We start from the raw sequence: 13472 nt of genomic DNA on the forward strand, positions 1-13472 counted from the left end.
CTTGCTCTTCCCCTCCTCTCTGCTAGGAGATGACAGATGCTACTCATAGGACTCTCAGTAATTTAAAAATCAGGTTTCAATCAAGGACAAGAAAGAAGAAGATTTCTCTGATAAGATATTTTTAAAAAAAAGTTTATTATTTTCATGGGAAAAAAAATAAAAAAATTGTTAAAAACTTTAAGGCTATTGCTTAGATTACCAAATATGGCTTCTCTAGAATCTGTAAGGTCCGCTCTCCGGCAAAGACGCGCTACAACCACGACACAAATGGGGGCCATGAACGAAATCAGCTAGAGTAGAAGGGAGACAAAAAAAAAAAAGGATATAAAAAACATACAATTAGATTTCAGTGCACACAATATGCACAAACATATACTTTGCCCAGAAAGATATTGCTTTTTGTAAGGGGTGTAAATACAGTGAATGGTTAGGAAAGGAAAAAAAAAAGAAAAAAGAAAAAAGGGATACAGATGGAAGGGAGTATAAGAGTGAAGGATCAGACTACACACCATGTCTGTAGTCTGTTACCATGGAGAAGCATAGCACAACAGCAGAGAACACAAAAATGAGGATTTTTCATGAATACTTTCCACCCCCCTTTCAGTTTTTGGCTTGCTTTAAGGGAAAAAAAAAAAATCCAAATCCAAGGTCATGTTCACACACGTTCAGTATTTGGTCAGTATTTGGTCAGTATTTGACCTCAACATTTGTAAACCAAAATAGGGAGTGGGTGATAAATACAGAAGTGGTGACGGGTTTCCATTATACTTTCCCTCTTACAGTATTGCTCCACTCCGGATTTTGCTTACAAATGCTGAGGTAAAAAAACCTCAAATACTCAACGTGTGAACGTGGCCTTAGGGTGTGTGCACACGGTGCGGATTCTGCTGCGGATCCGCAGCGTTTCTGCAGCTGCGGGTCCGCAGCAGATTTAGGTGCGTTGCGGATTTATCTGCTGTTTTTACTACAAAATCTGCAGAGCCAAAAAACTCCGAGTGCACATAGCCTTAGTGTTACACACTTTCCCCTTCTACAAGAGAATATATATATATATATATATATATATATATATATATATATATATATATATCACAAATCAGCACAAGGCCGACGCTTGGTTAGACTACAACGCACCATTTATAGGACGCACGCTGAACAGAATGTGGCACATCTTACTTCAACTGAACCAAGTGCAAGACTGATGTAGGACACAAAACCCAAGAGTAAATTCCCCCCCGTCGTATATCCGAGAAGATACATTGCAGCTTTCCATACTGCTGTGCCCATAAAATATTGTAGGCCAGGTAACAATGCCTGCCCAGCAATCACTAGCACAGAAGCCTAAATCACACAGACCTTTGACCTAACATGAGATATAGAATGTCTAAAATCAGACAATAAAGCGTTAAAAATAAGAAAACTGAAATAGTAAATGGCAAAGAAGTTGTAAAGCAGCCTAGATTTAGGTGTGGAATTCATCACTACCACAGTGGAGCAAAAACATTAGCAAGACCCTGGTGTTGAAGCCACATCTATGGATGCGGGACCACTACCTGGGGCATCATTGTGTTGGGATGCACACATGATGTCGCGAAGACCTACCGTACATTAGAGGCGCTGTGGATGCCGCAGGTAGCACAAGGATCATAGTGCTCTGGTAGCCAGCCACAGGCTACCGATGTGGCCGCTGGACTGGGGCCCTACATAACTTTTGTTCAATTCTAGTGTAAAGTTGTAGTCCAACCAAAGGGTGATTGATCGAAGAGAGAAAACCAACCAAAATAGGTCTGGCAAGATGTGCCAAATTGTTCATCTGGTGTGTGCCACAGTAATAGGTTTGGCACAATATTTGCCAGTTTTGTATAGATTATTAAGGAGATTCGAAAGACTCTGGTTTAGTGGCCGGTGGATGTGAGCCCTGCAAACCTCCTCCTACCTGCATCTTATGATTAGCAAGCCCAGCAAGACATTATGCATCAAGAAGTCATACAGAACCGGGGATTCCGGCAGGTAGAAGGTTTGCAGGCCCCTAGTCGTCAGCCATGGACTACCTTCATGGCCTCTGGACATGGGGGACAAGTGAATGTTTTCGATCTCTAACATCTTCTTGAGTTTCACACAGTCCAAATTTAGGACATTAATAAATTTTCATAGTCCAAAGGATTGGCCAGTAGCCTCAACTAAAAAAAAACCCACGTACAAACATGCTGTTGGTGGGCACCCGATCAGACGTTACATAGGGATTTCTGTACAGCCACATCTCTTCTGGCTGTATAACTCGCTGGAACGGATGCAGCATTTCGGTTATCCTACAGAAAAGGGGAAGAAAAAAAAAAAAAAAAAAAATTTAACATCCCAGCAAAATTGCACTAGTTCAGCACGCAGTGATGAGGAGCCATTTATTCTTTTAACAAGATACACAGAACCTTCTATGATGGTCTGTTATTCCAAAACATCCATTGTTCTCCAAATTCTACGAGGAGGCAAAAGGTAAAATTCTATCTGCTTTACAAATCACGGGAGTGGAATAGTAGTGACAAGCTGGTACTCCAGGTTTTCAGATATGGGTAATATTACCAGTAAAGCAGAAGATGGAAATCTGATTATTGCAAGAAGAACCAGAAACAAGACCAGGGGGGAGCTCCGGCCAACTAGACATTCACTCAGCAGTGGAAACATAATATTACATGGCAGCCATAAATGGTAGTCCATCAGGACTGCTGTCTGCTAGAACTCAAACTTTCTGTTCTGGTTCAAGGAGGAGGACTATCCTCCAACGTTGTCCAAGCCCTACTGCAGCATATGAACAGCATGCAGATCTCTGAAGAGGGATTCATATACACTGGACGAGCTACGGTGTTTCCAAATTCCTCATAGGTGAATGACAGTTATAGCAATTCTAGAAGAATTAAAGGGAATCTGTCCCACCAAGCCGAGAACAGGAATAAAGTAGAGACCAAGATCCTGATTCCAGCAGTGTCATTAACAGAGCTGCCAAGTGCAGTTTTTATAAAAAGCTTTTAACCGGGGGAGATCACTAGAGGACTAATTGCCCTGCTTCCAGGTAGCCCAACCATACCCCCCACCTGTGACTGGCTGTATGTACACTGTGCATAGGCAGAAGGCAGCCAATCAGTGGTGTGGGCGGGGTTATGCACAGCTCAGCATTCAGTGAAAACAAATCATTTTTAATCCAAAGCATCCAGTAATGCAAGTGACGTTGCAGGAATCAGGGCATCTGCTCCTAAATCAAACTGCTCTCAGATGGGAGTAGCAAAACCCTCATCACAGATTCCCTTTTTATAAAGCTCAGCCACTGATGGCCATTTCCATAGTCCTGGACAGAGACAAAGGCTGACATTACATTTACAAGAAACTTTTTTGCGATGTCATGGGGACAGTGATAAGAAAAAAAAAACCAAACAAACAAAAAAACTACTATACAATTTATATGTAACACATGTACATCATGTGAACTGCACCCGACTACCTCCACGGTGGGATAACTGGCATCAATGTCACAGAAAAGACTAAACTAGATATATGAAGAGAGCAAATTAGGCAAGCCGTAGCTATGGGATCCTTGTGTCGAGTGACATGTCCGGCTTGGGGTGTTAGAAAATTGGTTTGCTCTTCTTCCCAGACATGGTATTGAGAACTTCCTTCTCCAATGCAACATATCAAAGGTGTTGATTCTTCTGTCTTGTTTCTTTATAATCAAAGTCTTGTATCGATATGTTACCACAGAAGAGACCGAACTATGCACAAGCTGTGTCTTCGTTGACTAAAATGTTCCTCGATTTGAAGACTCTGTCCAATGACATTAGTGATTTGCAAATCACCATTCTCCATCGTCTACTCAAATGGCTCTTTAGTATTTTACAGACGTCTGTATCCTGCTTGTTACCATTTGCAGCTTTGTCTCTCTTCATAGTAACATAGTAATTAAGGTTGAAGGGAGACTTTAAGTCCATCTAGTTCAACCCATATCCTATCCTAACTTGCCCTAACATGTTGATCCAGAGGAAGGCAAAAAAAACCCATGTGGCAACAGTAAGCTTCACATTGGGGAAAAAAATTCCTTCCTGACTCCACATACGGCAATCAGACTAGCTCCCTGGATCAACGCAATATTAAGGAGACTAGTGTATATACCCTGTAATATTATACTTTTCAAGAAAGGCATCCAGTCCCTTCTTAAATTTTAGTAGTGAATCACTCATTACATCATAATATGGCAGAGAGTTCCATAGTCTCACTGCTCTTACAGTAAAGAATCCGCGTCTGTGAGTATGCTTAAACCTTCTTTCCTCCAGACGTAGAGGATGCCCCCTTGTCCCCGTCACAGGTCTAAGAGTAAAAAGATCATTAGAAAGGTCTTTGTATTGTCCCCACATATATTTATACATTGTAATAAGATCACCCCTAAGCCTTCGATTCTCCAAACTAAATAACCCCAAGTGTAATAACCTGTCTTGGTATTGCAGACCCCCTAGTTCCCTAATAACCTTGGTCGCTCTTCTCTGCACCCGCTCCAGTTCAGCTATGTCTTTCTTATACACCGGAGACCAGAACTGTACACAGTATTCTAAGTGTGGTCGCACTAGTGACTTATATAGAGGTAAAAGTATGTTCTCCTCATGAGCATCTATGCCTCTTTTAATGCATCCCATTATTTTATTTGCCTTTGCAGCAGCTGCTTGACTCTGGCCACTAAATGTGAGTTTGTCGTCCACCCATACACCCAGGTCTTTTTCAGTGACTGTTTTGCCCAGTGTTTTACAATTAAGCACATAATTATACAACTTGTTCGTTCTACCCAAGTGCATGACCTTACATTTATCCCCATTAAAGCTCATTTGCCATTTATCAGCCCAAGCTTCTAGTTTACATAAATCCTCCTGTAATATAAAATTGTCCTCCTCTGTATTAATTACCCTGCAGAGTTTAGTGTCATCTGCAAATATTGAAATTCTACTCTCTATGCCCCCTACAAGGTCATTAATAAATATGTTAAAAAGAAGCGGGCCCAAAACTGACCCCTGTGGTACCCCACTGCTAACCGTGACCCAGTCCGAGTGTGCTCCATTAATAACCACCCTTTGTTTCCTATCCCTGAGCCAGCTCTTAACCCACCTACACATATTTTCCCCTATCCCCATTGTTCTCATTTTATGTATCAACCTATTGTGTGGCACCGTATCAAAAGCTTTTGAAAAGTCCATGTACACCACGTCCACTGCATTCCCTTGGTCCAGTCCGGAACTTACCTCTTCATAAAAGCTTATCAGATTAGTCTGACAGGAACGGTCTCTTGTAAACCCATGTTGATATTGGGTCATAAGGTTATTCTTCTCCAGATACTCCAGTATAGTATCTCTTAGAAAACCCTCCAGGATTTTACCCACAGTTAAGGTTATACTTACTGGCCTATAATTTCCAAGTTCAGTTTTTGTCCCCTTTTTGAATATTGGCACCACATTTGCTATACGCCAGTCCTGTGGCACAGACCCTGTTATTATGGAATCTTTAAAGATTAAAAATAGTAGTCTATCAATGACTGTGCTTAATTCCTGCAGTACTCGGGGGTGTATCCCATCCGGGCCCGGGGATTTGTCAATTTTAGTGATTTGTAGACGCCGCCGTACTTCCTGCTGGGTTAAGCAGGTGACATTTAATGGAGAATTTTTATCCCTGATCATGTTATCCATCATGGGATTTTCTTGTGTAAATACGGTTGAAAAAAAGTCATTTAGCATATTGGCTTTTTCCTCATCCTCATCCACCATTTCACCCAGACTATTTTTAAGGGGACCAACACTATCATTTTTTAGCTTCTTACTATTTATGTAGTTAAAGAATATTTTGGGATTATTTTTACTTTCTCTGGCAATGAGTCTCTCTGTCTCAATCTTTGCTGTCTTGATTTGCTTTTTACAGAATTTATTTAATCTTCTGTATTTATTTAATGCCTCATCGCTACCTACTTGCTTTAATTCTCTAAATGCTTTATTTTTATCTCTTATTGCGACCCTTACAGCTCTATTTAGCCATAGTGGTTTCCTCCTATTTCTCGCATGTTTATTCCCATACGGTATATATTGTGCACAGATCCTATTCAGGATGCTAATAAACGTCTCCCATTTTGTGTATTTTTATGTCTCAGGATATCGTCCCAGTTAATTGCACCAAGATCATCTCTCATCCGTTGGAAATTTGCCTTCCTGAAGTTTAGTGTCCTTGTAACCCCTCTACTACACATCTTATTAAAGGATACATGAAAACTTATTAATTTGTGATCACTATTACCCAAGTGACCCCCAACCCTTACATTTGATATGCGGTCTGGCCTGTTGGATAATATTAGGTCTAGCAGTGCCCCCCCTCTTGTTGGGTCCTGAACCAGTTGTGAAAGGTAATGGTCTCTCATAGTAGTCAAAAACCTATTACCTTTGCTGGAACTGCAGGTTTCGGTTCCCCAATGTATTTCAGGGTAGTTGAAGTCCCCCATAATAATGACTTCTCCTTGAGTCGCTGCTCCATCTATTTGCTTTATGAGGATATTCTCTGTAGCTTCCATTATTTTTGGAGATTTATAACAAACCCCTATCAGTAATTTATTATTTTTCCCCCCTCCCCTTATCTCTACCCACAGGGACTCTACATTTTCATTAGATTCATATATATTATCACGAAGGATGGGTTTTAAGGATGATTTTACATATAAACACACGCCTCCCCCTCGCTTATTTGTACGGTCATTTCTGAACAGACTATAGCCCTGTAAATTAACCGCCCAGTCATGGCTCTCATCCAGCCATGTCTCAGATATCCCCACCATGTCATAATTATGTTCCAACAACATTAACTCCAGTTCCTCCATCTTGTTGGCGAGACTTCTGGCATTAGTATACATGCACTTTATGTATCTCTCTGTACCTCTATTCTTTCTTAAATTATTAACTGTTCTAACCCCACCCCCCATGCCACCCCCACCCCCAATGTCATTATTTGTGCCCAGGTCTCTATCTGCACTGTCTTCCCCTCCTATAAAAGGAATACCCTCCCCCCCCGTCCCTAGTTTAAACACTCCTCCAACCTTCTAGCCATTTTCTCCCCCAGCACAGCTGCACCCTCCCCATTGAGGTGCAGCCCGTCCCTAGCGTAGAACCTGTAGCCAACTGAGAAGTCGGCCCAGTTCTGCAGGAACCCAAACCCCTCCTTCCTACACCAATTCCTGAGCCACTTATTAACCTCCCTAATCTCCCGTTGCCTCTCTGGCGTGGCACGTGGTACAGGAAGTATTTCCGAAAATACCACCTTGGAGGTCCTTGCTTTAAGCTTACAGCCTAATTCCCTGAAATCATCTTTAAGGACCTTCCACCTACCTCTAACTTTGTCATTTGTGCCAATGTGCACCATGACTGCTGGATCCTCACCAGCCCCTCCCAGTAATCTGTCAACCCGATCAGCGATGTGTCGGACTCGAGCGCCAGGTAGGCAGCACACCGTTCGACGATCCCTGTCTTTGTGACAGATTGCCCTATCTGTTCCCCTAATAATTGATGATCTTTAGGGTCTCTTCTGTTCACCATGGCTGCCAGGGCCTCTTCTGCCTTCTTCAGTAATAGTCTATATGTGTCCATAATTCCTCAGGCTTTAATCAGTGTCCAGACCATTGCAAAAAACTTCAGGTATGTTGCTCAAATCGAAGTTGGAAACCGCCTGTTTAGTCAGTTGGCGCAGCTTGACGCCATCTTTGATGTCAAAAGTTTGTGATCGGTTCCACAGTCAGCTCTTGACCTTCTTTTACGGTAATGATAAACGACCTCCATGTTTGGATGACACTTACAGTATGTAGTCAGTAGAATTCTTATAGCCCATCCGGTGATGTCCATGTGTACAGAATCAGTTTGTGATTTTGGAAGAAGGTGTTCATGATAGACAGATGACTTGTCGTTCAAAAGTCAATGAAATTTCCTCCAGTATCGCTTTGCTCACCAAATCCAAAGTTTCCAACACTGGTTCGAAGTTTGCCGTGGCTCACTTTGGCATTCAATTCTGCCATGATAATGAGCAAGTCTTGGTTTGGCACCTTGCAGACTTCCTCTTGATCGTAGAATAGTTAAACATTGTCCTTCTTGGCATCTCTGTTGGCGAGTAGACTTGTATAAAAGGGACATGGATTGGCGCTGATGTAGTGGTAGAGAGAGGACCATCTCTGAATGCATCATACTTCAGGACGGTGCCGGCCAATCGTCAGGTGAGAATAAAAGCGACACCATATCATCTTTGGTTATTCTTGCCAGAATAGTAGACCCAATGTTTGTTTGGCTAGTAGTGTCTGGACTGAGTCCAGCTTAATTAGCCAATTCTGAGTCAACCAAGTACCCTCCATGTACTATTATTGCTTTAGTCTTGGGTTTTGTCTGTTAATGGCCACAGATGAGTATCTAAATATTGCACTTATAGCAACAAGTGCACTGGACCAGTTATTCATTTCTGCTCCAGTTTCTTGTACTGAACATTTTGGGGAGGTAACACTCCCTTTGGGATGTGCAGCTTGTTAATTTAGCTTTCCACAGGCAGATGCAATACACAGTTGGGCCCAGGTCCTGCTCCGTTTCCCCACCTCTAGTCTGTTTTGAAGGATGCGAGTTATTAGAGGTAAGGACCATCCTGATAAGGTATACCTTGACTCTGTGGGATGGCTTTCACGCCTTCTTGATGACAATAGTAATACATGAAGATAACAGAGTGCTTAGTTGACAGTATTCATTTATTGCAGGGTATTTGCTCATTGCTTTTATCCCATGTTTTATTTGTGACCGATGCAGGATAAAAGTTACTCTGCAAATATCTCAACATTCTCACAAGAGAATTGAGAATTGTGAATTCCCAACCGCCTTTGCTGGTAGCCCATTCTTAGAACACACCAAGATCCTAGTGGTGGAGCCTGCATCCAGACATTTTTGACATTATGGATCAAAGCTCATTAATGGGACAAACATTTGTTCCTAATCAATGACACAAGAAAATATAAAATAAGTGTCCACTAACCAAACACTTGTTAGTTCACATCTTTGCTCATTAGTTTCAGACTGCGCATTACTGGTGTAAACAGGGATGTGTAGCAGAATAAAATGGACAATCGCACCAGACACATATGGTGCGGATTTAAATTGAGACAATCAATAGATCAACCAACACTTCTTTTGTCTAGAAAATCTGCAGGTGTTAAGGGATCCCTTACCATCTCCATTGAACTACTATACTACCCAAAACAGGACCATCCAGTGACTTACAGAAATATGCCCAGGAGCAGCACCCTGATGAAGAACTCTGCTGCAAAGCCTTCCAGGATCCTCTTCTCCATCCTAGTGCAATGGCGAAACCCTAGAAGATAAGAAGCAGAGTAATGTCATCTATGACAATTCCACACCCTCGTAGTCATTGCTCACAAAAGGGAAGAAACAATGTCCTGGCTGCAGGCTACAGCTCACATTCCCAACATGATTACATTTTACTCAGGGGAATTCCGAATAAATATAGAACAGCCCTTAAAAAGATTATTCAGAGATCCTCTCTCTCCCATCAATGCCTTATTTTTATAAATGAAGCAACTTCTGTTCTGTATGTGTCCTGACCGATCACATGATTGTGCTGCTGCCGTCGTATGCCCGCTGTGTAATGGCTCGAATGTATGCAATAGCATTAATTCACTTGTCACACATGTTCAAGTGCAGATTTTTGGCTACATGTACAGTGGGTATGAAGTGACGTGCACAACATGTGGTACATCTGCATTTGTGCCGCACGAAAGTGCAATGTAACAATCCTGCTATATATGGCTTTCAAGTCTCACGACTGACTGTTTCCACCAGTCATACACTAAAATAATACTCCACTAGCAACCCCAAGGGCAGGACAAGTGGCACAAATGTAGATAAACCTGTCCACCAAACCTTTCTGGTAGGATCAGAAACATCACAAGTAGTTTAGAGATAAAGATCAAAAAGCATTCCCCAAGGAGAATTAGATTATTCATGGAAAATTCTCTGTACACGTAAGAAAGTAAAAATTGGGAACATGGATTGAAGCCTAGAGGCCACTTAAGTTATGAATGAAGTTTACCTGCTGGACATGGAATATGGGGAATCAGCAGGATATCAACCTCAAACTCTATTTGTGCATGTATCCTACCATTAAAGAGAAGTTGCCATTTAAAAAAGTAAATCAATATGCTAATGTGGCTGAAGTGCTTTGGGTGTGACAGAGCACTTCCGCAAGGCTCTATGCCCAGCTAGCGTTGCCTCTTCCTGCTTGGCTGACAACTTCTTTGCTTGAAGTTATACACCAAATGGGCCGTCAGTTAAGCAGAAGGTGACTCTGGGCACTGAACAGAGCAGGAGAAACAAAGGCTTGGGAAGTGCTTTGTAATGCCCAAAGCACTTCAGCCACCGTGAACTTTGGTTCAAATGGCGATTTCTTGTTAGTAGAGAAGACTGGCTAGCTTAAGGCAAGGATGAACTTGTCTTTACAAGACCCTCATGCACACAAAACAATTTGAGGGTACAGTGACCATTGCATTTAAGGGGCAAGACTGGATGGGCCTTCTGTCACCTTCATCGGGCACATAGAGACATCATAGAAACCGGATGGGCTGTCAGATAGGAGCCTTCCCCCCATGGGCCCCCAAGCTGCGAATTCAGACCTGGATTTCTATGTGATGAAGAGAAAAAAAATCCATGCCTAGAATCAGGCATGAGCAGGGTTGTCTCCATCACCTGCATCACTGAGGGCCTACAAAGCAGCAGTAAATAAGTACTGTGAGTAGGGCAATGTACCCTTCACATGAAGATGACAGGATGAAGTGTCTCCAGGGAAAGCAGATTTCAAGACTGGTAGCTGATCAGTCTATACATCCAGACCAGATATGGTAATGGCCACCATTGAGACTATATGCCGTCTATGGTTGAGTCTCATTGATTATTGTAAACTCACTAACTGGTCTTCCTCCACCAAGATTTCCTTGCTCCAACTTATCCTGAATACAACAGTCAGGCTTGAATTTCTGTCAACCTGCTTCTCCGATCCTCCATCCTTTCCCATTTATTACACCGGTTGCCCATCTGCTACAGAGTACAATCTAATCTTCTCACCCACAAAGCTTTCCACAGCCCTACATCTCCTTCCTCATCGCTGCCTACCTGTGTTCTCCACTCTGCCAAGACTTTACTCATGCTGCACCAGTTCTCCAGAATGCACTGCCAGAGAAGGTCAGATTAATTCCCAGAGAGCACACTTAAACATGTGAACTAAGTACACATTAAACTAGCTCTGCACATTTTATAGATGTAGTCCTTTTATCAGTTATCCCTCAAACTCCTCCCTTTATCCAATAATTACCCCCTCTCACACACTTCTCTGTGCAAACATGGACTTTGGCTGCTGACCGGCTCATGCAGCTTTGTGTTTGAGTTGTAGATTGGAGTCATAAACTGATGCCTGATATTGTCTGTACAGATGGGCTCAAAATTGAAAAGAGTAATAAAATAAGTTATTGGATTTTTATAATTGCTATATTTTGTATTTTTATTGTTCTCATGGTCAGAGGAGATAAAGGCTTCTTCCTCAGACCTACTGGTGTATGTAGACCTTCATTCCCCAAAGTCAACATGACTATACATTTCTTAAGCATAGTCCCTAAACTAAGGCCTTGGCTCTTCTGCCTTTCCACCCTTATTAGCAATTGGTGCCCCTTTCTCCTTCTGCCCAAAATGTCTTCTGCATAGTCATGGGAAGGTACATGGCAAGTCTGAACCAGACCCTTCATGTCATTCTCTACCCCAGGATGGATACAGCACCATAGTCATTGGTCCATCTGGTACCAGTGGTGGCATGGTTCAGGCTCATCTCGGCACACCCCACTACCTATGCAACAGCTATTTAGGAAAGAAGAAAATGGGGCACCAGAAGTAGCAGCAGTAGAGCGGAGGGCATTAGGCATTGTGATCACACATTAGAACTACATAGTCACAGTTATTACAGGAGGAAGTGGACAGTCGTCCTGGTTGTCACAATGACCTTCCTACAGATGATGGCAGCACACAATATAAAAAGCCGGCACTATAGAAGAGCAATTTGATTCATGCTGCTCTGAGCCTCTGTAGTAACTGGTCTTCACTTGTGCACCCAGTATCCTCTGCCCGGCATCCTGGGTGCCGGATCACAAGAGTTACTCATGCAAAGTAATTGAAGGCCACCACAGTCCCAATGGGGGTTTGCCTCAATCCTGGGCAAGGGATCAGTTCAAGGGTTAGGGGCCACTGCCGGCCATCTAGGCTTCTTATCTGACTGAGCAGAGGTAAAAAAAATTCCAACATATGACCTTCACCTCAAATCAGGACAGGTAGGCAGATACCTGGTGTATACACTAGATAAGATTCATACTAGCAACTTATAGGAAGCTTATCTCAGTATATGAGCATAGACTCAGAAAAGAGTCCAGAAGCTGGAAACCCTTCATCAGGAGGGAAATGGTAAGAAAAATGCCCCTCCCTTCTCCTCAACATCCACATAAGGGTCCCGTCACATTTAACGATGCACCAGCGATCCCGACCACGATACGACCTGGTCAGGATCGCTGGTGCATCGCTAAATGTTCGCTAGTGAGCTGCCACACAGGCAGATCTCACCAGCGACATAGCAGCGGTCGGCAGTCGCTACTTACCTGTCAGATGTGGCGATGAAGACGTCCTCCCGCCCGCGTCCACGCGTCGCTCGTCGGCGCCAGCAGGAAGCGGCCGACGAGAAACGGTCCAGGACGTTCTCGCGCGATCAGCGATAGACAGCGGGGTAGCCGGTCGGAGGTATCACATGTAGCGATATCGCTAGCAATATCGCTGCTGCGTCACAAAATCGGTGACGCTTTAGCGATATCGCTATGTGTGAAGCCCCCTTAAGTGGCAGAAACTGCACCCTCAAAAAGTTTTTTTTCCGCTTGCTGTCATGACATAGGAACTTACTTTTTAAAAATATATCTTGGTCAGATTGTGATCACAGGTGTACAGCTCGTGTACCTGCGAGGTAACTGAACCCGCACCGGTGCCACCCTTATGAATGGAGCCTGAAAGCTGCCAGGGGGAGGGATTAAAGTTAATTTTCTCCCGCAGTGGAGTTTTAAGTGCCAGCAACGGGCATGTTCAGAACGGTATTAACCTGCAGATTAACAGCTTTTTTTATTCAAGTTCCCTTTAAAAACCAGCACAGATCTTGAATATTGTGAGGAATCGATACACAAAGTATACCGCAAAGTTGCACAACTTTCCTTTATGCAGTGAATATTTGCACAAACGGGAACTCCCTATTAGGCGAGCTCCAGGCGTAGGGAATATTTACCGCTACAGATTTTGAAGCAAATCTGTATTATGTGCAAATTAAATAGATATCCCAAAAAGATCACCCTTCAT

The 13472-nt window shown here is 42.9% G+C and overlaps 1 protein-coding gene across 2 annotated transcripts in view; it reads right to left on the minus strand.

Annotated features, from left to right (window-relative positions):
* The window catches only part of PLPP5 (phospholipid phosphatase 5), a 42023-nt gene that overhangs the window by 10650 nt on the left and 17901 nt on the right, over positions 1-13472 (minus strand). For both annotated transcript variants that reach the window (XM_073588827.1, XM_073588826.1), the window contains exons 2-4: positions 9306-9396; positions 2201-2309; positions 200-290 (exon numbers count right to left, since the gene is read on the minus strand). In XM_073588827.1, coding sequence (XP_073444928.1) covers positions 200-290; positions 2201-2309; positions 9306-9376 — 271 coding nt within the window. In that variant the 5' untranslated portion in view covers positions 9377-9396. The remainder of the gene's footprint in view (positions 1-199; positions 291-2200; positions 2310-9305; positions 9397-13472) is intronic.

Source organism: Dendrobates tinctorius, unplaced genomic scaffold (genome assembly GCF_039654945.1).
Source record: "Dendrobates tinctorius isolate UK_male_01 unplaced genomic scaffold, ASM3965494v1 ptg000104l, whole genome shotgun sequence".
NCBI classification, from domain to species: Eukaryota; Metazoa; Chordata; class Amphibia; order Anura; family Dendrobatidae; genus Dendrobates; species Dendrobates tinctorius.